At 34.8% G+C, this 26,327-nt stretch overlaps 1 protein-coding gene across 1 annotated transcript; it reads right to left on the minus strand.

Moving 5' to 3' along the window:
- Window positions 1-3,224: 3,224 nt before the first annotated feature.
- On the minus strand, window positions 3,225-22,497 carry LOC148181546 (protein Wnt-5b-like). Its single transcript, XM_088046925.1, has 7 exons — window positions 22,356-22,497; window positions 14,163-14,291; window positions 11,765-12,006; window positions 8,090-8,270; window positions 7,331-7,442; window positions 6,252-6,354; window positions 3,225-4,122 (listed from the first exon to the last, which is right to left on the minus strand). The coding sequence occupies exons 2-7, from the start codon at window positions 14,285-14,287 to the stop codon at window positions 3,767-3,769; spliced, it is 1,119 nt and encodes a 372-aa protein (XP_087903051.1). The 5' UTR covers window positions 14,288-14,291; window positions 22,356-22,497; the 3' UTR covers window positions 3,225-3,766.
- Window positions 22,498-26,327: the final 3,830 nt, after the last annotated feature.

Here is a 26,327-nt window from a genome sequence, read left to right on the forward strand (position 1 = left end):
CCGGACTCGGTATAATTCACTGTTTTTCACACAAAATTTTGTTATTTACGCATTAATTTTACATTTCGTATTTTCCAGTTTGAAATTAGAAGACCTTTTTTCCGCAATTATAAAATGTGTATTATTGGGAACATTTTCTATTTAAAAAACTTTATCCGATAATTCTGACTTAAAACCGCTACTTACATTTTTACTTTCGGAACTATTCCTAATATTTTTCATCACCGTTTTTTAATAAAATTGTTGGCTCAAATCTTGGTGTTGATAAAAATTATCAAAAACATAATTTATTCCCAAACACCAAATTTTGTCAAAAACTGCTGACGTGCAAGTTTGATAAAAGCAACTGACCAACTTTAATCGACAAAACTCTAGAAATTTAAAAAAGTAGGTACATTGATTTACAAGTCGAGCACAGTCAAAAACACAAGTATCCAAAGATTGAAAGAATTTAAATATTTTTTCAAGATATTTATTTATAGGTTTTCCGAAATACATTTTTAATTGCTTTTAAAATTCGTATAATTAAACTACTAAGATGGCCCCTTGAGAACACAGCTACTTTTTAAGAAAAACACCCCGATTTTCAAGGGTTAACAGAAAAGCAGAAAAATCGTGAAAAGACTCCCGTTTTTAAGGTATATTTTAAAATTAACATTTTTTAAAGAATTTGTCCGGTTTTTCCAACTCTTTTTTAAAAAAGTCAAAATTTTAAGAAGTATATCCTGTTTTATCAAACGTGAATACGGTTTCGTACAAACAAATTTCCCTTTTAAAAACATTTAAAATTAGGAATTTTACCTTGTTTTCAAAGATTTTACTCTGTTTTGAATTTTGTACTAGTAGGCCCCCTCAGAACACAACACATTTTTAATGCTTTTAGCCTGGTTTTCAAACTAACTTGAAAAGTTAAAGTTTTTAAAGAATTTGACCGGTTTTTCGAAGTCACCCTTTTTTTAAAAAGTCAACATTCCAAGGAAAATACACCGTTTTTTCAAACAAGAATACGGTTTGGTCCAAACAAATTTCTCTTTCAAAAACACTTAAAATTCGTCTTTTTACCCTGTTTTTCTGTTGGACTACTTCAGAACAAAAATGAATACGGTTTTGGCCTGGTTTTCAAAGTAGCTTTTAAAAAGTTAAATTTTTTAAAGAAATTGCCCGGTTTTTCGAAATACTTTGTTTTTTAAGCAGTTTAGTCCTATTTTAACAGTCTTCTTAATTAGAAGATAAAATTTGCCTTTTTTGCTCAGTTTTTCTATGGAGCCACTTCAGCACACATATGAATATGGTTTCGGCCAAGAAAAGTTACAATTTAAATATACTTAAAATTCGTCTTTTGTCCTGTTTTCAAAGATTTTACCCTGTTTTGAATTTTGTACTAGTAGGCCCTCTCAGAACACTTTGTTTTTAATGCTTTTACTCTGGTTTTCAAAAGTTTTTAAAAAGTTAAAATTTTTAAAGAATTCGCTCGGTTTTTCGAAGTCACCCTTTTTAAAAAAGTCAAAATTTTAAGAAATATATCTTGTTTTATCAAACGTGAATACGGTTTCGGCCAAGAAAAGTTACCATTTAAAAATACTTAAAATTCGTCTTTTTACCCTGTTTTTTTTGTTGGGCTACTTCAGAACAAAAATGAATACGGTTTCGTTCAAACAAATTTCGGACAAAATCTCCATGAGCGAAGCGAATTTCCCTTTCAAAAACACTCAAAATTAGAGATTTTACCTTTTCAAGTATATTTTTCAGACTTTCCCTTGTTTTTAAAAAAGTTAAAAGTTGAAGGTACTTATTTTTTATTCAAACATACATTTTTTTAAGTTAATACACTATATGTTGAAACAATAAGTAGTTAAATATATGATATATTCTAACTCAGATTATTATGCCTAGTTTTCTTAGTCATTTTCCTATTTTCTATGCATTTTTTTCAACAAAAACCCGTATTTCTAGCAAAACATCAAAAAACAACATTGAACTTTAATCGATAAAACTCTAGAAATTTAAAAAAGTACATTGATTTACAAGTCGAGCCCAGTCAAAAACACAAGTATCCAAAAATTGAAAGAATTTAAATATTTTTTCAAGGTATTTATTTATAGGTTTTGGGTTTTACAGTCTTTTCTTGAAATGAAAATTGTGGTGTTAGCTTCGACATATTTGAAAGCTAATTGTCTTATTGGTAACCTATAAAATCCACCGGTAGCAGGTAAGATTAGAGACGAGGATCATTGTGTAAAATTCGTACAATTAAAGACACAAGTGGATTCAGATTTTTTAAAAAATAGTTTTTTTGCATAATAACATTAAACGCCAATTTTGCTTTTGCTGAGTGGTTCTGGCTTAAAAAATATTAATTAGGGAAGTATTTTTATTGATTAGTGAGATGTATTATTATGAAGAGTTAACTTTTAAATCACAGAAAACAACAGAGTCTAAAAGGTCCAAAAACTCATGTGTCAGGTAAAAGGTTTGGTTAAAAAAAAAAAAATGCGTTTTTCTCAAATAAAAATATTAAAATAATAAGTAATTTTAAAATTTCCCCGGCGACCAGTGAGGAAAAATTTTGGATCACATTTACGAAAATTACATTTTTCAATTAAAAAAACATTCTTCCATTACGTACTATGGGAACTGGAAATTTGGGGATTTTATACATACATTTTCCATTAATTGAAAAAAAATTACGCCCGTAAAATTTTTGTCTACTAGAACCAGAAATTTCACAAGCTCAAAACGCAGAGAAACTCAAATCCTGATATTTTAACTCATCTTTGGTCCAACACGAATTTATTGTTCCAACCGCTGGGTTTCTTAAGAAATGTGCAGGTCAAGCGACCGTTTCCATAAAGTTTATGATTCCCTCATTACCAAATCCTCGGTAATCCCTTTTGGCAGCTGTCAATCAAAGGTGTTGTTAAAGTTGCATACTTTTCAAACACGAAATTTTCGGGCAGGCTCGTAGACCCTTAACCTATTCAAAAATTGTCAAAATTTGGACAACGGGGCACGGAAATAGAGTGAAAATGCTCTAAACGTGTTTTTTGTCTCCTTAGGTATTATAGATGATGGAGTGATTTGTTTTACGAAACGTAAAGTTTATAACCTAAATGCACACCAGTGTTGTCACTTGCTCAAGCGCTCAGGTGCACCAACCCACTTTCCTTCCGAAGCAATTATTGTAAAAACTTCTTCATGGTGAAGAGTGGCAAGAAAATTCACTGTTAAGCTGTTATACTCTTTATTTTGTTATAAAAATCTAATTACACAGTCTTCTAAATTAAAAGCTTCGTTTCTACATGGAACATATTACAAACACCTACAATATAAAAATATAGTATTAAATACATCTGTTACTTAATATAAGTGTATTTACAAAATCAATAAATAGAATAGGGAATACTGAAAAAGTCCGCCAAGTATAGCACATCTGCTGCAATTAAAATAATCAAAATGTCTTAATGAAGTTCAAGAGTAAAACTAAGAGCGTTTATTTAATCTCAACCGCTTTAATCATCGAGTTATAAAATCATAAGTACTTTTGATATTAATTTTTTAATACATTAGCAACATCGTGCCACTTGACGTTCGGACTAAACAACACAAAAACTCAACAAACAAATTAATAAATTAATACAATCTCCATCATCTCTAATAAATTATTTTACAAAAAACTCCTTTTTTCCATCACTGCTTCCAGTGCTACTACTTCAAGTACTAACAAACACCACCAACGACACTCACGACAGAATTTTATTTACACAAATCACTTGCACGTGTGCACGTCTACTGAATGAACACACGTCTTACATTCAACCTCACAACACCACTTGAACTTGCAGTCACATCGTTCTTTTATTACGGACTTGAGAGTATTGTAACCTCGGCCACAACATAAAAGATTACATCCATCCAGGTCTTGAGAAGTTCGGTTGCAAGTCCGGCCCTGGGTACCGAGAGAACCCATGCGCTCATCGCGAATGCAGTAATTGGGGGACTCCTCCATGTAGACGAGGTCGTAGGCGGTGGGAACACGGAAACGCGTGTCTCGGAGCTGGAGGCGGCCGCGGCGGTTGATGCGGACTTCGGTCGCGCCATCGTACTTGTCCCGCAGGAAATCGCCTAAAGGGAAAAATGGAGTTTAGAAAAAGCGGATTTAGCACGTGACAGGTGGACGCGAAATATAAAACAAAAGTTGGAGTTTTTTATTGATACATCAATTCGCTAATGCACGGCAGCTCATCATCGAGCAAGATTAAGTCTTCTCGTGCGTTTTTCTTTTTGGTATAAGATTACCATAATTGCAGAGGCTAATAACAAAACCATGTAATAATTCAGCGCGTTGTAATTTATACGATAAATGTGGGCATCATAAAGGCAGATATGTCAGTGAAATTACAGGGCGTCTCAACCACAAATCGTGATTAATAATTATGAAAATTATAGTAATTTTTCAGGGTGGACATCTTATCATTCAAGAGGGCCACCCTCGGCGCACAACAAAAGCTCACATTAAACACTTAAGTGTCAACGTTTGTTCAAAGCCTCGTAATGAAATTACATGTTGTAAATGGTTGTTTACACACAATGCATGTGTCTAATATGATTTACTGCGAGCATGTTGGCTCATCCGGAGTAAGCTTACAGCAGCTTTAACCCAAAATAATAATTAACTCACCTCAAAAATTCATTAGCGACGTTAGCATTTTGCAGACCGCACGTTTAAAACTTGATTGTGTATTGTATGGTAATCTGTAGAACAATTTTATCAAACGCTCTGCGAAGGAAAAACTTTATTTATCGAGGCATTCAAGTTTCAACTTATGTTAATCTATAAATGTTAATTGCTATTGTGTGAAATTAAATTATTCACACCCCTTAATTTACAAAATTACCAATATTTACTTTTACTGCAATTACGACAAGTGCTTTTGATAAAAATTACCAACAACTACATTATCTCCGTGTAACCTGATCGCTCGCCTTATTCAAATTAAAATAAAGACGTTGTATATTTTACATGGACGATTGCTTTGATAAACTGCCTTTGTTATAATTCGTGAAGACCTCACACGTTGGCACTTTGGATACATTTCGCACGATCTTAACAATGCTTCTATTTGTCCCATCTTATAATTTCCCATCAGTTGTCATCAAGAAAATTATCACTTTCACACTGTACCTTGCCTAGCTCATGAATTTAATCAACTCTGACAATGAGGCATTATCTCGTGGATCTTATCATCAAGAAAATTTTTCGACTTAGCGTCTCGATTAATGAGAACCACTAGAAATAATCACATTAAAGCAATACTTTTTAATGAATAACTTAATATGGAAGCTCCTCTAATGAACTGATAAGTCCGTCAGTTTCTATCGTACGAAACACGAAAATGATAGCATTTCTGTGTGGGCAGCTACAAATTTTAAAGTAGTAGCAATTAAGCAACCATTAAAACTTACGAAAGGCATTTGTTAGAGTCTCATTGAAAAGAAATTAAATAAATAATCAACCTACACGTGTTTGCTCATCACGAAACGTCTGGAGATCAATTAATAAATTTATTAATATCTAAAGAATAAGGTGGAGTCGTTAAGGAGCTTTCACTCATAAAAATGTCTGTTTCGTTGTGTTATCTTGATTGAGAATTTTTCGAAGTGTCATAATAGAGTTTTAGTCAAGAATACGAGTTTATGGTGATTTTATCAGGGAAAAATTCTTTTCTAATTACCAGGTACGTCTATCTTTACGTTGGAGGATGGCAGTGATGGCCTGAGTACCAAAACAATTAAAATTCAATTCGCGCCTTGCATGTGAACAAAATGTGCATTTCCCAACGCTAATCCTCGAACACGCAAGTTCAGAAAGAAATTTAAATATTTCGATAATTCTCCTTTCAAAATCATGGATGTTCGACAGATTAAACACCCGAAAAATTTAAATTATTATTCAATACCTACACTTCCAGGACAACGCCTTTTCAAATGCACGTCTTTTGTCATAGCCCCAATTGGAATATTTACATTTAATTTAGTAGTATTCTACACAATGACTAGCACGACTGGCTTTATAAAGGAATAATTATTTACGGCCACAGGCTACAACTGGTACTTGTAGGAGAGGTTGTAACCTATGACCTGTCTCCGAACGCCCAAAACTTCGAAACAAACGCAAATCCACCTGTCACGTTAATTTTACTACCGACCATAAAACGGGATGAAAATCATGTTAAGATTTCTTTGAAACTCACCGATCTCCCTGAACGTGGCCAATTGTTGCCAGCACGTTATCAGCGAGCAAGATCCCGACACCCCGTGGCACTTACAAGTGATTTTCGATTTTTTGATGACGGCCTGTAACAAAAAATTGGTAATTAAGAGGAGTGCTGCATTAATATAATTTACAAAGCAACTGGGCAAATAAAATCCGAGATAACATCTGCAGATGCAATAAATAATTGCCACTCGATGGCTCTAGCTGGAGAACAACCTCCGTTGGACTTGGTTGTATAAGAGATGCTTCAACTCGGAACACGCTATCGCTTAGATAAACAATTATTCTATTGCACTATGACGACTTTCTGCATTTATTGGCCATGTTCTTGTAGTGTTCTCATTGAAATTCTTGGTAGCTGCATAATGAGTTTTGGTGGAATAAATTCGAGGCGATCCCGACAAAAAATGCGTGCTTAGAGCCACAGAAAGAACTATTTTATTTTTACTATTTTTTTTAAGTAATATTAATAATGTGTAATGTGATTTAGAAAGGACATAAGTATGTTTGCCCGAGCGGAAATTATTTACCTCCCAAGAACAAAATATGGCATTATTCCTCCATTACAGCTTTGATTTAGCCGTAGCTGCTTTGGCATTTTACGATTTTTTTTCCGCGAATGGCTATAAAATCAGCGTTTTACAGTCATATTCTGCACTTAGTCATAGAAAATGATCCATGTCAAAGAAGCCATTAATTCAGAAACGCTGAAGTACCCAGTGGAATTACAATGTAGTTTTATTGTGAAGAAGCAGAGTTTTTATCATATTTCAAGCAAGAATTATTAAGATGTAAGTAATATAGCCACGTATTAATGGCTTGGCATTTATTAACATCAATGTAAATAAAAGAACAAATGATCACGCTACCAAAACGAAAATGCAATCAAAATGCAAAACAGGTTCCCGACAACGTAACCGGAAAATTACCAGTTTTTTCCGCAGCTAAAGTGTTGAATAAAGGCATCATCAATAGCAAAAACTGCAATATTCATAACCGTCAAACTAATAACTTCACAGTCTCCAAGAATCAACTTCTTGATTTATGACAACTTACTCTTCTCCCTGCCTCATTGTTGTGGAGATTCATCAAATTGCGGCCTTGTTCTTTCGATCCTCTCTTAAACTTCCGTTCTTTTTCCCGAACATCCACAAAGTTCTGTGTAAACCTGAAACACATAAAAGTCATTAGTCTGAGAAACACGCAAGTTGTAGGGCACGAAAGCGCGATTTATGACCATAATCGACGCCATAAAAGCATCTGTGTCTGTATGATACAATGATGCTATAATCATCTGTATTCTGGACGTATTATCTCGTGTTCGGGTTAGCATGCAACTGAGGGATTACAAATTCGATGCGGCTTTCGGATGACAGATCGTCTAGGGTGGTCATGACATTTATTATACAGGGAGGTTCGACTGTAACGAATCGCGAGCCAGCTGAAAAGATTTTCTCGAACGTCTGTACTTTAATTCGATTATGAATTATTACCGCTGGTTCAGCGACCAGTGGCGCAGGTTGTTATTCGGGCGAGAAATTAAAACCACATTAGCAGGGTGAGTCACAAACGAGGGCTAATTTCAAATCTTGCCAATCCGTCTCTGTGCTGCAATCTGCATAAACCGAACAATGCCAATTGAAGATAAGTAATAAGCGCAATCAAGTTCCGTTACCTTTATACAGAACGACTCTAAAAAATTGAAATAAGACCTACTTACTTTGGCGATAAAACTTTATGCTCTACTGCCCCACACAATTAATTTAAACATAAATTACCGGGAACTAAGTCTATTTCAAGTTTTATTGCACTTACTTGTAACCGTACTCCAAATTATCGCCGCAGCCACCCCACACCCAGTCCTTGCGAAGATCCTTTGGACGCCCCATTCTTGAACAACCACAGGACGACAACTGGCCGTCTCTGCAAGCTCTTGACACCGCGTATGAGACGCCAGCAGCTGCTAATGCGTGTGCAAATGCTGATTCCCGACTAGCTGAAACAAAGAGACAATTTTTACGTGTCAAAATGTGTTCGTGGAACGAATTTATCTAAAACAACTTAATTTAAAGAGCGTGTGATAATTTCAGCGTGCTCATGAAAAACGTGCCCATTGTTTCTTTACAAAGCCAAAGCTACCATTTCATTGTGTTATGTTACACAAATCATATTTTTACAAATTTCTTCGAGTGTTCATAAATAATAATTAATTATTAGCATGGAGGGTCGCGCAGAACAATCATGTGAACATGCTTCGTAAAATAATTTCTTAAAGGTTAAAGGCATGATTATGCATTACATGGTAATCAACATACGTATAATTCAAACTGATTTTCTGTCTTTAGACTTGCTTTATTAATTCTGTCAAATTACAAAATTATAAAGCAACAGAGACAAATCGTGTAATTTTTATTTTGAGGATAGACCAAAAGTTTTCGAAATTATTAAATAAAGTCTGTAACTCTTGTAATTTTACCGCCACCTTAATGAAATTTGGGGAAGTTACTAATTTAGACTGGGTTATTAACTCTGCCAAATTGCAAATAATAGAGCAACAGAGACACATTTCAGAATTTTTTATTTTGAGGATAGATAAAAAATTTTTAAATTATTTAATGAGGCTTGTAACTTTGGTAATTTTTACGCCACACCAACGAAATTTGGGGAGCTTATTAACTTTGACTTGTTTATTAACGAAATTGCGAAATTGCAGAACTATAGAACAACACAGACAAATTTAAGAATTTTTGATTTTTAGGATGGACCAAACATGTTGTAAATTATTAATTAAGGCCTGTAACTCTGGTAGTTTTTACGCCACATTAATGAAATTTGGACAAGTTACTAACTTAAACTTGCTTATTAACTCTACCAAAGTATAAAAATATAGAGCAAATGAGACAAATTTTTGAGTTTTTTATTTTGAGGATAAACCAAAAACTCCTGGAAAAAAGTGTTAAGAGCTGCAACTTTGGTAATTTTCACACGACAGCAATGATATTTGGGGATGTTACCAATTTTTGCTTGCTTATTAACTCTGCCAAATTGCAAAATTATAGAGCAAAAGAAACAAATTTTAATTTTTTTTTGAGGATGAACCAAAAACTCATGAAAAATGTGTTAAGGGCTGTAACTTGGGGGGAAGATTTCCAACTTGGACTTTCTTATTAACTTTGCGAAATTGCAAAACTATACAGCAACAGAGACAAATTTTGGAATTTTTTATTTTGAGGATGGATCAAAAATTTTTTTGACTCTTGTACGTAGCTTTGCTAAGTTTAACGCCACAAAAATTATATTGTGACTAATTTTTTCAAGTGTTCATAAATAATAACGGGCAGTCGCGCACAACAATCATCTGAACATGCTTCGTAAAATAAATTCTTAAAGGTTGCAGGCATGATTATGCATTACATGGTAATCAAGATACGTACAATTCAAGCCGATTTTCTGCCTTTACCTAAATACTTGCGGTGACATTTGGAGATCGTAAATTATTCCGACACGAAAGTACTATTTGATTGAAAAAACGTGGAGTTTGACATTTTGGAAAAATGATATCACACAATTTAATTCGAAAGCGTGCTGCGATACCGTTTGTCTTCTTAATATGATTCAATTTTTTAATGTCATTGTTGTCAGTTTTATTCTTTTCAACGACACCATCCTTCGTTTATATTCTTTTAATAACTTAAAGAAGCAAAATAATGATCTATAAACTTGTCATTGTTGTCACATAATCCGACCCTTAAACCCAAAACTCGTATTTTATCCTGAAACAAAGCACCACAAAACAATGGAGAAATTCTACGTCACGTGGTGTAACGATAAAGTAACTTTTATATTTGATATCTTTACTTAGCGTATAGCCAGTTGACAGTTTATTTTATCACAAGGAAGTACTTGAAATTTTTTTTCTCATAAAGGGGGACATAAAAGGCTGTATAACTGACCCTCAGACGATCAAATAGACAGAAAAATGACAGAAGCGGAGCGACTAATCGCATCATGCGTTGAACAAATCACAGCCCACTGGATGATTAGTTACGAGTCATTATGCAAATCACCCACTAGCCCCCTATATGGACTCCTGCTGACAGCAGTGGTAAGGAATTGAGGCAGTGGCGGCGATTCTAAAATTGTCACATTGACACGAGTTGAGAAAAATCAAGGTAGAGACTAGTGCGTTATTATGGACCACCCCGTGAATGTACAAAAAACGCTTCGATAATTGCTTGAGCATTGCATTGTGTACATGCGTGAAGAATCTGAAACGGTGAAGCTTTCAGTGCATTATTTTGTGCATTAGAAGCGCACGTTTGCTTCATTAAAGCAGTATAACGGTTTACATCCTGAGGATAAATTAAAGACCTTTTTCATTTTCAAAGGGTACTGTTAGAACACGGCAAGGGCTGACCCTGCTCTTAATTTATGAAAAGAGAAATTTCAACTTCGTTAAAAAAAGTCAGAATTACCACTTGAAATGCAAAGACTTTTTGTTATGGAATTATCAGTTACCACTTTGATCGTTTAACTGGTACTTTCAACCTAAGTGTTCCATTGTCTCGTGTGACAACTTTTCTTGTTCATTTTCTCTTTTTTATTACACAATTAAATTTACAATATTATCGTAAAAGGTTTCAGGACATTCATAAAGCTCGGCTCTCATTAGGATGCAGCAACAATGTTACAAACGACTGAGAGACATTTGGACCTTCTTTATATTCGAAACTTTCTAAGGAGAGGCTGTCTGATTTAAAATTCGCTTTTTTTCAAATCTCTAATGAAAAATAGAAGACAACTTCAGATTTATTAAAAATAACTTAAGTGGAAGTAATTAAAAAAACTTGACATTTCCTTCTTCAGCTCTCAACATTTTCAGCTGCCTCGCCCCAACCACAATTAATTAAATACGACAGTGACTTTGAAATACAACTTGTTTAAACATTGTGCTGTTAACAACAATTTCGTGTTAAGTATTATTAATGAAAGCTTCACGCGTTTCAGCAACATCTCTAACAACCCACACTTTACGTCGGTACTTAAATATTTACAGCTAGCCGCAGAAATACATGAGACAAAAAAATCTTGTGATGGGCACTAAATCAGTGGCTCTAGGTATTTATCGTTTGTTTGTTAGGAGAAAATATTGCAAAATTTTCATAAATCAGAACCGAGAAAAATTGTAATTTTCAGCGCTTTGATCTCCATTTCACGTCCGACTAAATCTGCGTTTAATGAAACAATCTATACATAAATTGCATAGGGTGTTGATGGATTGGCGTATAATATGAATTTTATTACCATTGCCGGATTGAGATTTATGTGCATGCATAAAGTCTGAGCCAATTTCGTCGTTCTTTCATAATCTCTTCACTTTTGTTTATCTTAATGAAGTGCTTACGAAAATTAATTATCACCTACTCGTGTTACTTAAGTGAGTTTGTATTCATGTTGTGGCTTCTTTTTTTAAACAAACAAACAACTTACCGATGGTTATAACAGGACCAAATACGTTTACATCATTCAACAAAGAGCAATTCCATCTGCGATTCTCAAATTGGTGTTTGCATTCGGAAAGTGCCTGGCGGGCTCCCAACGCAACTGCATTCATATGGTCCATGTATAATTGACAGAGCCGGATCTGCCCCGGACTCAGTCCGGGAAGAGTGGCGCAGGTCGGGGGACCCTGGTCCCGCTGCATTTTGTCATCCAACATCACACCCATACGACTGAAAAAGAGAAAAACTTGAACACCGCCCCAAACTCGCAATAAACGCTTCTCAACTAAATCAGCGATCATAAAACCATGAAAGGATTGCTTCAACTTTAATAACATCTCAAAGTCGCCGCTGTCAGGTTTAGTCGTTACATTTCTTTATTTGCAGAAAAAGTTATTTCCTACCCTCAAGTTTAAGAGCCGCGTTCAAATAGGCGATACCGTGAAAGAGTATTAACAAATTTCAAGAGCTGCTCTCAATTGACCTCGTTTCTGAATTTATTGCTTTAGATTCGACGGCTATTATAACGCTGATATATTAACATTAAACTCGCCGGTCACTGGTTCAAAAAAGCGAAATGCAGGTGCATTTACTTTATAAATAATTGTTACTAAATGCTTTTTTTGGAATGCGACCAGGTGTGTCTGGGAATTCGCGTTGACATTGTAAAATTTAATTTCCCATTGAGCATAAACTTCGAGAAATTGATTGTCGTTTCTACAAGAAATTTTGATTGTTCCTCGTCGTTTTCAATCCGAAGTGTTAAAGGAATCGATCATCAATCAATAATCAAATCACAGATTTGATTTATGAATCGTTTGCCGCTGATTTATTATTATCATCTTAGATCATTATAAAAATTTGATTCACTTGGGATCACGCTTTATTATGGTTTAATAATTTAAATCACTTAATTCAGTTTTTTACAAAGAAATTGCATGTTCTGCATAATATTTGCATAACATCTACTATATTAAAATAATTAAGAAAGTACTTGCGATCTAACGAAGTGGACAAAGAATAAACTGAAAGATCTGACAAATGAAACTAAAGAAGATAACGAAGAAACAATCCTAAGAACTTGAAGAATTTCTAGTATTTGAAAGATCATGAGAATCTGTAAAAAAATTCTCGCATCTGAGGAAGGATTTACAAAATTAACAGTTGAAAGCTTCAGATATGAAAAATAAAGTACCTAAATCTAGAGAATTAAGCCAATGTAAAAAATTTAAGAGTTCGTTAATTAAATTTGTCATAATTTTTTAAATCGCGCTTTTGTTGCTTTGAATCCGCTCTCAGATATTCGAAAAAAAAATTATAAATTTTTTTTTTTGTTTTTTGGTTGCTCTCGTAAACTACTTCTTCTATCAGTTTGAAATTTAATCAGATGATAGACTTTGAGTTGCTCTTTCAACTGATATAGAAATCAAACGCAACAAATGTCGTTTTTACCCCGAAAAAGTTTCTTGAAAATGACACGAAAAAGACCTTCTAAAAACCTAATTCGGTCAATATCTAGTTTATTTGTGAAACAATCTTATGTTATATGGGCTAATTTGACGCAGAATTTTACGCTGGATTCAAATCTGTGCTCAAAATTTCTCTACGTCAACAAATAACTGAGTTATGGTCGATTGAAAACTCGAGTTGTCGCCAGAGGGCCAAAATTTTGGAGGAAATATTGATGTTTCATATATCTCGAAAACTATGTTCGGTTATTTTGGCTCTTATTTTTCTGAATTTGAAAATTCTATTTTTTCTTTTGCCATTGAATAACAGTCGTGTTAATTTGCCATAAATCATTAATTGTTTAATTAAACTATAAATCATCATAAAAAACGAGCAATTAATTACAATTAATTATCACACATTTACTTAATAGAAACTTGTTTATCGTCTAAAATAAAATTGAATAGAAATATTAGCTGGACATTGTGGTTTTGAGGATTGACTACCAGCAAGATTTAAATTCGACAAAATGAGAATTCGTATAAAAAAAATCCGGGATATAGCCAATTTCATTCAAGTTCTTTATTTCTTGTCACTTTTCCTGGACTTTTTGCTATGTTATCTTCGCTTCTCCATTTTGTCCGCTTGTTCTGTTAATGTCTTAACTCATTAAGTGTCAGGTTCTCACATCATGTTGAGTGTAATAAATCAGATTTTTTGAGCATATCATATAATTAGTTTTGGCCCCCATTTCCAAGATATCAGGTGTCTTAATAATTACTGCCAGAAAATATCATTTTTTGCCGATTTAATCTCTGAAGACGGATAATAAATTTCCAGAATCATTCACGGATAATTGATTAGAAGCTACATGAAGCCAACTTAACATGCACCGTAAATCTAAACGTTTTCATTAATTTCAATAAGCAGACTCTTACATCCATGTGCCGTTTATCGGCGACCTCCGTGCTGCTCCTGTTGAATTTATAAAGAAGATGCTCAGCACGACATAGCAGAAAAACCGCATCGTCGCATTAGATTTCCTTCCAAATGTCTCTTCCATGTTTCTGAAACAAAAAGATTAAGTTGAAACGTTGCATCCATGAAATCTAAATTAATTTCCTACGTGTCAAGCGACAACGTCGTGGGTGTTGACAAAAATGGTCGAGAAAATCTAGGAAGAAATTTATGGCGTGGTTGAGTTAAACACACAACCAATAAAACATTACCGCTATTAGAGGAATAAGAAGCAATTTGTATGATGCATTAAGCTCGAGCCATCAGCCGTCAATCTGTGAAAAACATCGACGAAGAACGCAACATTAATTAACGTGCTCTCGGCGCAACAAAGACTTTGCTTAATTTAAGCAGTTTGTGTATTCCGTCTATAATTATTCGATTACAGCTCTTAATCGGAACTATTTGTAACAATCAATGTCACCATTGTCAACCATCCCGTTCCGCACCAATGGAATAGTTGGGCTACTTTTTATACCCGTTCTGCACAGATAAACAGGAAAAATCAAATGAGAACAATCGCTGTCACCTTGCTTTCGATCACTGGGAAAAAGCGAGAAAGGAAACGAAATGAATCCTGTGCAGACAAGACATTCAAAATGTATATCATAATATACCTGTCAAGTCGTGTTAATCATAATTAACACGATTTATGTTTCCTGGTAGGTACAATTTGCCCTTTTCTCATGTCTACAATCATTATTTGGGTCGTTCATTATCTCGTAATTAAGATATTTTGTTCTGTATACTAATAGATTTATATCATTCTACAGCTGGCAAAAGCAATTATTTGCGAAAAAGTCAACTACTGGTTTTTTCACCGTAATAACGAGAATTATAATAATTAAGAACAAGTCGCTTGGAAAAATTAGGTAATTATTGTGTTTATTTAAATGCGACAAAACTGTTTTCGTATCGTTTTTGTGGTAATTAGTAGAAATTATAGCGTGGGACTGTGGTTTATAAAAATTGTAATAACCGCAAGATACTCATAAAAATACGGATCTAACGTTTATGGGCATTTGTCTTATCTTTAGATCAAAATGTAGGTAGAAACTGAAATTTATTTTACGTTTTTTACTTAATGTTTAGTGCATTTTAATTAGTGTTCGTCTAAGCTTGAAAATAAACCGCTAAAGGACGATTTATTAAGGCGGTTTTTTCTGGAATGCCTGGTTTCGTCAATGTCAGATTTATATTTCCTACATTTCTGAGTTTTTTCACACTTTGATTAAAATTATCGTAACTTGATAGAGCTGTCAGAAGGATCCTAATTAGTTCAAGAAACTTTTACCAAAACTTTAAACGTTTTAGTCTCTAAGCAAATCAGTTAAATTTTTAGATTTTTCAGGCGTTTAGATATTCATTTTTCTGAGATTGCTTATTGTCTATTCTAATTCTAGAGTCTTTTAAATCTGTTCTTGGATTTTTTTAAATTTTGTGTTTAATAACTTTATTTTTACAAATTTATATACAGGATAGGCTATTCAAGACTGTCGAGCCTAATATCTTTGTTATTTGGGAACGGATTTTAATAAAATGTAAAATCAATATCACTGAAGTGGTAAAGATTGATTTAGCATTGCAGACGACACCCTTTTCTTTAAAAGGTTTATTTAAAATTAATCTTATCTTCTAAAGAGGCAATAATCACCTGCGTTCGAGGAAAATTTATCGTCCAGCAGGTCCAGTTTTCAAAAAAAAAGAGAAACTAAGCCAACATTTCCAAAAGTTGCAAACTCATTTTCGGCTTGAATTTAATGACAATTGTGGACATCCCTGACATCTGTTTCAATATGTCGTTTTTGACATTACTTATTTATTGTCTGATTATGATTAATTTCAATCTACAAAGGCCAAAAAACGGAGAAACTGAGAAGCCAAAAGAGCCCAAGATCGTTTTATATGTAAATCTATCTAAAAATTTGATTATTTTATAATTGAGAAAATTTGAGAATTAAAAAAACCGCTTCTTTAAACTTTACAAAATTTTACATTTCAAGAATTTAATAGACATTTGGGGAATTGGAAACTTGATAACCTGAAAACAACACTTTCTCTCAATGTCATAATCAAATCTAATTCCAAAATTGCAGACGTGCAAATATTTTTTAAGTGAATTAATGTAACCGAAAGTGTTTTAAAACTATTTCTTAGCAATTTTACTGAAAGTCAGCACCACATGACTTAATAATTTCACGTAACTCGAAATGCAATCTTGAAAATATCGCACGACTCTCCGTTCAGATGCGAAGAAATTACAAAGTAAAATTTTAAGTACGTAGCTCGTTTTCAATATTCTGAATAGATTTTCATTTGAAATGAAATTGTTTTCTGTAAATTTTATCGTGACGAAGTGATTATTTATTTAAACAACTTTAATACTTTCTTAGTTTCTAATGGAAACATTTCCGTCTTTTTGTAATTAAAGATCAACACATACATGCCTCCGCCATATTTAATGGCAATTGGCAGTGCTCCTTTCAACTCCCTGCACTTTATAACGTATTGTATTTCCTTGTAAATACTCGTAAAAATGCCCGCTTTTACTGTCAATTTAAATGGTAATAAATCATCCGAAAACGAATTATAAGACAGTCTAATTCTGGGTCTGGAAATCGGCAACATTCTCGTTTAATCATAATTAGGCGATAAAATACCGTGGGATTTATATTTCATAGACAGAGATTGCGATAATGTTTATTGTTTGACATTTGCTGTTATGAAGTTTCCATAAAAGTTACGTTAATTGTCGCGAGTCCTAAGAAGTCGCTTATTAGAGCGATGTTAAGTCAATATACTGTTACGAGAAGATTCTGGAAGCTTCGAGCGCCAGCGCTGGAACGTTCCGCTCTGCTCTAGAGCGAGCGATTCGTGGAATAATTCTTATTCATACGCGGAACTCCCGAATATTCTCGCAGCGCTCCAGCATTAGGCTAGTGGTAGGGGAATATCTGTATATAGGGGAGTAGTGATAGGATTGGGGATAGTCAAGAGATAGTCTAGTATTTGGAAATCCTGAAAAGTGTTGTAATTGTGAAGTACGAGAGTGTTCATAGTGCACAATAAAATTGTTATTGTTACAAGCGAGACTTTTGATTTTTCGGCCAACGTGACAACTGGTGTCAGAAGTGGGATCCCGTCCAGCATTGTGATCGAGAAAATTCTGGAATTTTCGATCGGAAAATTCGTGACATTACCGGACTGTGACATTGTTACTTGATTGTGGACAATTTTTATGCCTGTTCAAACCAGACAGCAAGCCGCAGAAATGGAGGCGCTGCAAGAATTGATGGCTTCGATGATGGCGAAAATGGACACACAACAAAAATTGATTACGAATTTAGAAGAAAAAAGACAAAGAGAAAAGCTGGAAGAAGAAGAACGAAGACAAAATGAAAAACATGAAACAGAAGAAAGAAGACAAAGAGAGAAACTAGAAGAGGAAGAAAGAAGACAAAGAGAGAAACTAGAAGAGGAAGAAAGAAGACAAAGAGAAAAACTAGAAGAGGAAGAAAGAAGACAAAGAGAGAATGCAGAAATCTTGAACCAACTTAAAGATATGGAACAAAACATGAACGTAACTATTATGGTTAAAGTCGACGAAATTCAAAAAGAGGTAACAGAGCGGTTAGGAGGCGTTGAGGGAGAACTACAAGGCGTCAAAGAGGAAGTGAAAGATTTGGAGCGATTTAAACAGCAAGTGGAAGACGAGTTACTGCGCTTAAGACGTCAAGTTCCAAATAGGACCGGCCTGACCACAACGAAAGAAATGAAACCTCCGACTTACGATGGGTCGACTTCATTCGACAGCTATAAACTGCAATTTGAAGTTGCAGCTAGACACAACGGATGGTCGGAAGAAGAAAAATCGTCATTCTTGATAGTCTCATTGAGAGGTGCAGCTCTCGACTTGTTAAAGACCATTCCAGATCGAGACAGGGAGCGCTACGACCAATTGGTGGCAACGTTGGAAGATAGATTTGGGGACCAACACCTTCAGCGAGTATATGCCTGGGAGCTCAAGACTCGTCGGCAGAGGGTTGGAGAATCGCTGCAGGAATTTGCGGCAAGTGTTAAACGACTTATTTTGCTGGCCTATCCTTCGGCGCCGGAAAATTTTGTCGAACGAATGACCATGGATACGTTCCTGCAAGGTATTCGGGATCCGGAGTTACAGAGGATCGTGCGTGTTGGCAGATACAACACCGCAAAAGAAGCTTTGGTGTGCGCGTTGGAGATGGAGGCCGTTTTGAAGTATTCTGTAAATGTTCCCGACTGCCAACAAATCCGAGCCGTTGATAAAGAAGAGACAACGTCTATGGCCACAACCACAAATACGGACCTGAATGACATCCTCAAGGAGCTCAGGAAGTTACTGAAGTCTCAGGAACAACGAACTAGCCAGACCTGCTTTCGTTGGGGCAAATCAGGTCATTTTGAACGTGGCTGCAGAGTTGTTCTCGGGAACGGCCAGAACGCCTCTCAGACATCAAAGAAAACCGTGAAGTCCGTCAACAAGTCGAAACCGACGAGAAGGCAACGCAATAATGATGACGCACTCTCTCGTAGACTTTCCAATGACTGCAAGCAATACTCGAAGTTCGAAGGACCAATACGAGTAAACAGGATAGTCATGGGCTGTGATGATGATTGGACTGCTGGGAACCTTCGAAGGGATCAACAAGCAGACCAACGGATTGGGCCACTGCTGGAGTGGAAGGAAGCGGGTAACGGAAGGCCGTGTTGGAAAGATATCTCGAAAAGAAGTCCAGAGTTGAAAGCGTTGTGGGCGCAATGGGACTCCCTCCTAGTAGAAAATGGAGTGCTGAAAAGGGCATGGGAAAGCGCAGATGGGAAGAAGATAACCTCGCAGTTACTAGTACCCAGGAGTAGAGTTTCCCGAGTCCTCAGAGAGGCCCATGACGGGACATCAGGCGCTCATTTCGGAGTGAACAAAACGTTGAGCAAGATTCGAGAACGGTATTACTGGATTGGCTGTCGTGAAGATGTTGAACGATGGTGCAGGAGATGTACGGGTTGTGGGGCAAGTAAAAGACCTCGAACGCGAACGGAAGGTGGTATGCCGTTCTACAACATGAGAGTTCCGATTGAGAGAATTGCCACGAATGTGCCCGGGCCTTTTCCAAAGACGAATGGTGAGACCCTCTTGGGAACACATCATCATATGCGACAGAGGATGAAGTTAGCTGACAACAGAATACGGCCCAGGTATAATGTGACGGCTAATCGTGAAGGATTCAACGAGGGAGAGTTGGTGTGGTTATTTAACTTCCAACGGAAGAAGGGCCTATCTCCGAAGTTGACACCTACATGGGAGGGACCGTATAAGGTGATCAAGCGGATCAACGACGTGGTGTATCGGATCCAACGCAGCGCCCGTTCAAAGATGGAAGTGGTTCATCTAAATAGACTTTGTAAATATCACGGAGAATCATCTGTTTGGTCTGATCGGGACGATCAGAACTAAGAGGGGGGCAGTGTTACGAGAAGATTCTGGAAGCTTCGAGCGCCAGCGCTGGAACGTTCCGCTCTGCTCTAGAGCGAGCGATTCGTGGAATAATTCTTATTCATACGCGGAACTCCCGAATATTCTCGCAGCGCTCCAGCATTAGGCTAGTGGTAGGGGAATATCTGTATATAGGGGAGTAGTGATAGGATTGGGGATAGTCAAGAGATAGTCTAGTATTTGGAAATCCTGAAAAGTGTTGTAATTGTGAAGTACGAGAGTGTTCATAGTGCACAATAAAATTGTTATTGTTACAAGCGAGACTTTTGATTTTTCGGCCAACGTGACAATACTACCGCTATTGCATTGAGATTCTATGGTGGTCTCCTAATAGGTGCGTTGGAAATGGTGTAAAAATACAATAAAAATACTTTGAGGAGAAAAGAGAAATCTAAGTTTTCATAAAGCGGAAAACGTGGATTCGTTTTAGCTTTAAAAATCACGCGCGGACCCCAAATATTCGTCAGGCTCAATTTCACTTTCTAATGATTACTGTTCCCCCATCGTTACGTGCTCTATAAATCTTCTTCGGTCTTTTTTTCCACTTTTGTCTGTAAAACTACTATCCCGTTTCTCTAACCCGTTATTTTTCCAAACAAGCTGTTAATATTCATTTTTACAAGTCAAAAGTTCCGACTTTTAATTAGTTGCGTCCTAACGGAGTCTAGCACAAAAAATATTTCCTTTTGTTTATCATTGACCCAGTGAACTCATTCCATTACATATTTTTATGAAAAATTACATGTGCATTCTTCCCAAAATGTACAGTTTTTCGATCAATTAACACTTCCTGAATTTTCGAGGTTTTCATGTCGGATATTTATTGTTTTTAAAGTGCATTAACGGAGGTTTATCATCCGTAAAGCGACGCTAAATGTATGAATATTCATTCTTTTTGTTTACAAAGAAAAAGCAGTTAATTTTAGCTATACTGTATTTATGGTCCATGTAAATTGCTTGAGATTTTTGTAAAACCAAGTTCAAACTTTTAAACAATTTTTGTTTTTGCACATCTGTTGCAAGAAAAGGGAAAAGTATGAGTAACTGATTACTTTCGTAATTAACATTGCAAGACCTCTTAAAAATGCCGCACTTTCTATTTAATTGTAAAAGAAATATGTATTGACGTAATTAGCGAGAATCATAAGCTTTTTGCATCTAAAAAAGTAATTAATTCTTGTATTAACAGCCAATAACCAACAAGAGGAATTTTTATTAGGAAAATAAATATCTAACAGATTGTAATTATTAATAACTTGAAAAATAAACAGTTTTATTAGCAAGCAATGATTTAGAATCGCCGAGTTCATCGTCGGAAAGAAAATTTTTAAAATTTGTCTCGATTGCTCTACAATTTTGTAATTTAGTGCACGTAATAAGCAAGTCAAAAGTCGCACTTTCCCAAATTTTGTAGGTTTTAACATAAAATCTTACATATTTTTAATTCGAATTAAAAAAACTTCTTAAATGTCTTTCATGTGTTTTATAAACTTTTAATTTGACACTATCATATTGGCATATCGTTAAAATTGTTGTATTTACAGGTCTTAATAAAAGAAAATTATCTAAATTTTATAATTTTTGTTTGTTTTTTATTTTTATTTTTTAATTTTTTTTTAATTATCACAATCCGCAAATTTCTTTGTTTTAACGTTAAAATCATGATTCATGCAATAATAAAATCTCCAAATTTTATTATTACCTATGGCATTCGAATTTTAAGAGTAATTTTAATACAAAATTTTTGGTTCACCCTAAAAAAGAAAATTCCCTTCTCGTGAATAATTTTCTAATTTGATACAGTTAATAACCCTAAAGATGAAATTATATCCGCTCCCTTCTAACGGAAATCTCATGACTTATTATGGCTCATGGCAAGAAATTTAAATTCGTAGAAAAAGTATTGACGAACTTGATTAAATTGGACCACGCAGGCTTTGGAATTTGGCTTTTGTTGGTAGTTTTGCTTGTCATCTCAAAACGTCTCTTTTGGCAGTTTGAGGTTAAGCATTAATTTATATGCATTGAGTTTATGCATCTCATGACAGTGCAAAAATGTCAAAATTTATATTTGACAGAAGTTGCGTGCCAAAATAGCACAATTTTATATACGGACGCTGTAAATTTTTTACCGTTTTTCTTGACAACTAAGAAAATTTTAAGAAATGAAAATTATTGTCATTAATTTTTATATAATTAATTATGACAGTTTGAACAGACAAGCTTTGATAATTTGAAAAATGATTTAGTAGTGTAGATTTGTATTGTTTTTTATTGTTGTCATAAACAGTCCGGAAAGATCAATCACTGATCTAATCGGTCTGTTTAATTTTCATCCACCCGGAAAATTACATTTAAACTTAAACTTGCAATTTTTGGGATAATTTAACTGATTTGTTAATGAAAAAGGTACAAGTTTTCAACTTTCTGCTTTAGGTACCTGTAGTGTCTTTGTCGTTCCCCGAAAATGCCTTTGTTTGTCAAACGCCCCCCGCTTTACTTTGAAACAAAAAACCCTTAACGGTAACACAATACCCGTTAAACCCAAAGACCGCTCAAAAAACTCACAAAAGTCGAAACTTACAGTCACATAACATCACTGTCACCAACCATTCCCACAATTTTCTTTCTTCGTTACTTCTTTTTCACATATTTCTTAACATCGTCCCGAAAAAGTAAAGTTGCCGAAAGCGCGAGCCCCTTTAATGTCAAGCGCGAGTCTAATCACTGATCATCAAAGAGACCGTCTATACACTGCTTTCGACTAACAACCGCCGTGAACTGAATGAGAATGCAACGACGAATAAAGAGCCGTACCTACGTCCAGTTTCAAAAGAGTGGTTGGAGCTTTGCTGTTGTCCTGCTTGCTCTCGTGAGGATGTCGATATTTGTTGTCGCCCTTTAGCAGCCCTGTCCATCACCCTTTTCTATAATTATATGCGGGATAAAGACTCATATCAAATTAGCTGTTATGTTCGGGGAGGTAAGGGTTTCTGGGGTTACCCAACAGGAAAGAGAGACTCAAATTTTGATTTTTTTGTAAAAATATGTGGGCTTTCTGTGACTGAAAATGGCCAAATTTGTAGAGATGAGAAATGTGTGAAGTAGACTAAGAGGTCAGAGGTCCTTGGAAATTTGATTCAAATTTTAAAAAAGATGTTAGACAATAACATGCAATATTTTACACTGGCATACATTTATACTAAAATAAAAAACTGGGGTAATGAAAGTCTTAGGCCTTCTTTTTTTCTAATGTTGTCAGCTCTGGGATGTTGGGATTGTTATGTTCATATCTCCAGAACTACAACAGATGGAAAGATACCATGTTTGCTACCGTTTTTCTCGCTTTTTTTTTCGAGAATTTGTTCTAACATTTTCCGGATTTCAAAAATTTTATGTCAAAAACTGTGTAAACTTATTTCGGTAGATATCTGGCTTATTTTCATTGCAAGCTTCAGTTATAGGGTACTCATTTTACGCAGAAGTTCGCACAGATTCCAAATCCGGGCTCAAAATCCACGTACAACTAAGAACCGAGTTATGGCCGATTAAAGTTTAGGATAGTTGATTTTTATTTTTCAAATTTTGCTACATTTCTTCGAAACTACAAAAGATAAAAAGAAACGGTTTGCGCAATCGTTTTTTTCATGTTTTTTCTTTTAGAATTTGTCTTTAAAAATACAAAATTTTATGGTCGATTTTTTTTCTGAAAAAAAATTTCGACTTAATGAAAAATTTTCAATTTTTTGTTTTTTTGTGCGCTACTCGGAAGCTATTTGACCTAAAGATCTTTTGAAAACAGATTTTGATCAATGTCTCGCTTATTTGAGAAACAACCTCAAGTTACTTATTTAACGCAGAACGTGAAATCCAAAATTGGTCGAATTTTTACCGTATGTTAACAAATAATTGAGTTATGGTCGTTTGAATTTTTAGGTAGTTGTTAGAGAACCAAATTTTTCAAGGTTTGAAAGTATTGGTGCTTTATATCTCGTAAACTACAACAAATGGAAAGTTATCGTAATCGTTTTTATCGCAATTTTATAGCTAAGAATTCATTCTCAGATTTTTTGGAAGTCGAAAATTTGATTTGTACAAAAACATTTATGACTAAAACTAGGAAGGATGTCAAACTTTTGCGGTTGATATCTTGTTTGTGTTGGGGCTAAACTTGCGTTATTATAGCTCACTTTAGGCAGAATTTTGCGCAGATTTCAAATCTGAGCTTGAAGTTCACATTCGACAACAGATAACTGAATTATGACCGATTAAAAATTCGGATAGTTGATTTTCATTTTTCAAATTTTTAAAGATCGAAAACTACTACAGATAAGAAGAAACGGTTTGCGCCATTGTTTTTCTCGAGCTTTTTTTCCTTTAGAATTTGACCTGAAATACCTAAAGTTTCATGGTCGATTTTTCACGAAATCGATTGGTGTAGAACTCAAAGTCGTTTTTACCTTGAAAGAAATTATTGAAAATTACCACAAAAAGACCTCTTTAAAACGGTTTTTAGTCGTTCGTTTATTTCTCAAGCAAACTCAAGTTATTTGTACTGATTTAACGCAGAATTTTGCGCGGAATTCAAAACTGGGCGAATTTTTACCGTACGTCAACAAATAATTGAGTTATGACCGTTTGAATTTTTAGGTAGTCGCTAGAGATTTGAAAATATCGGTGCTGTATATCTCGGAAACTACGACAGATAGAAAAATGGCGTTTTTGCCACTGTTTTTCTCGCGCTTTTGTTTATTAGAACTCACTCTCTGATATCTAAATTTGGAAGGTCATTTTTTTTTTTCAAATAAAATTTGTAGAAAATTGTAAGAAATTAAAGTTTTCACAAATTAAAAAGAAGCGACAACAAAAGAACTGAAAGGACCAAAGAATCTAAATTTCTATATAGTTGTCTCTTAATGTTGGCGGCAGTGTTATCTTATTCTAACATTCAGAACTGTGGTGAGAATCATGTCGACATGACATTTCGCTACCTACCTCTATAAATTAATATTTAATCTCAATGCTTCAAGAGTTAGCATAACAGGCAAAGCCACCATCAGATCTGAACTTGCAGATGGTACAGTAAAACTCTCTAATAAACAAGTTTTACATTAGAAAATAAAATTCAAAAATGTCCTGTTAAATTTCTCGTTAATTGAAATAAGATTTATGTTTAGCCTGAATAGAGAAGACGTATGCAAACATTAACTATCACGCTTTATGATTTTGCATCTTCACTCCTGTGGTATTTTCCAGTGTTACTGCCATGGTCGTACAGGTTATTACTTTATTTATAAACTTGTTGCATTATCCTATCTGATTCTAAATTTATGTTTTATATACCTTAAGATGACCATATTTTGTCTTGTAATGCTAAAAATGTGTGTAACTACTTTAGCATTAAATTCGTTTAAAAGAACACATTCATTTCGCAGTAAGTCCAGATTTCTGTAAAGATAATCCAAATATTACGAACGCGATCAAAGAGCCGCCATTTATCCTGTTGGACTAAAAGGTTCACACATGCTTGCTTCTAACTAGATCTATAAATCCGAAGACAGCATTTTTAAAGCATTCTCCAGGTGTTCATTCCTATATACAAAATAGTTGCAATAGTTGGGATTTCAGGACGAAAATGAAGTTAAAATAATTTTGTGCTTACAAGTGTCATAAATCTTCATTTTTTGCTCTCTGTTTGCCAAGGTATTAAACACTAATCAGGAAAATTAATAGGGAAGCTTTAATCAGTTGAATAAATAAGCAAATGCAGGATGCGACGGAGTTATTACACACATTTCATTCCATTATGTATATTCGCGAGATTTCTCTTCGGACATTTAACACATCGCAGCTAATTGAAGCGAACAGGACGAAGAAGTGGAAGAAATATAACTGTTGTAGCAAAACAAATAAGCGCCTTTAGCTTAGAAATTATTTTTTTATTTTAATCAATGATCATTCACTATGAATCCAGGCGCTAATAGTATTTTACCGTCAATTAATTATTCCAAGAGATTCTTGTAAACGCCAAAAGCAATGAAGTTTATTGTACTGTCTACATAACATTTTTATGTGAAAACCTTTTCTTCTTACACGCCCACGCACAAGGAAATGTTAGATTTATGGAGTTATTACCGTTCACCTGAAAAACGTTTATTGTTTTATTGCATCGAGAAACTAATGCGTTTTTTATTGTCAAAGAATATTTTATTTCATACTACCGGATTACAGTGCCCACAAAAAATACGATCAGGATTTGGCCGACAAAGGAGCACCTGGGTCTCTAAATAGCCCCTGTAATAACAGAGTATCGCCGGAAGACAGTGGCGGAGGTAGAGGTGAAAAAATCACTTTCGGGAATTTTTATAATTGATTCGTTTCGAGGAGAGCGGGTTTGACAGCAAACTGCTGGGAAAATCGCTTCTTCACGCCAAGAAGACAATTATTATGCTTTTTTATTTTTATGAACGTTGCCTCTTTGTTTCACAGCGGGAATAGGACACGGATATCTTTGGAATTCGGAATCGTATAAAAGAAATATAACCAGAAATAAAGT

Source organism: Gnatocerus cornutus, chromosome 1, assembly GCF_029298725.1.
Source record: "Gnatocerus cornutus isolate USDA-ARS CGAHR chromosome 1, icGnaCorn1.1, whole genome shotgun sequence".
Taxonomy (NCBI): Eukaryota; Metazoa; Arthropoda; class Insecta; order Coleoptera; family Tenebrionidae; genus Gnatocerus; species Gnatocerus cornutus.

What these genes read in the sequence shown, in the direction of transcription:
- LOC148181546 (XM_088046925.1), bottom strand. Translation starts at nt 14,287, where the DNA reads ATGGAAGAGACATTTGGAAGGAAATCTAATGCGACGATGCGGTTTTTC. An exon ending in AATTTGGAGTACGGTTACAA is followed by an intron (nt 7,443 to 8,089) that starts GTAAGTGCAATA and finishes TATGTGTTTCAG; the next exon opens with GTTTACACAGAACTTTGTGG. An exon ending in ACAATGAGGCAGGGAGAAGA is followed by an intron (nt 6,355 to 7,330) that starts GTAAGTTGTCAT and finishes TTTTTGTTACAG; the next exon opens with GCCGTCATCAAAAAATCGAA.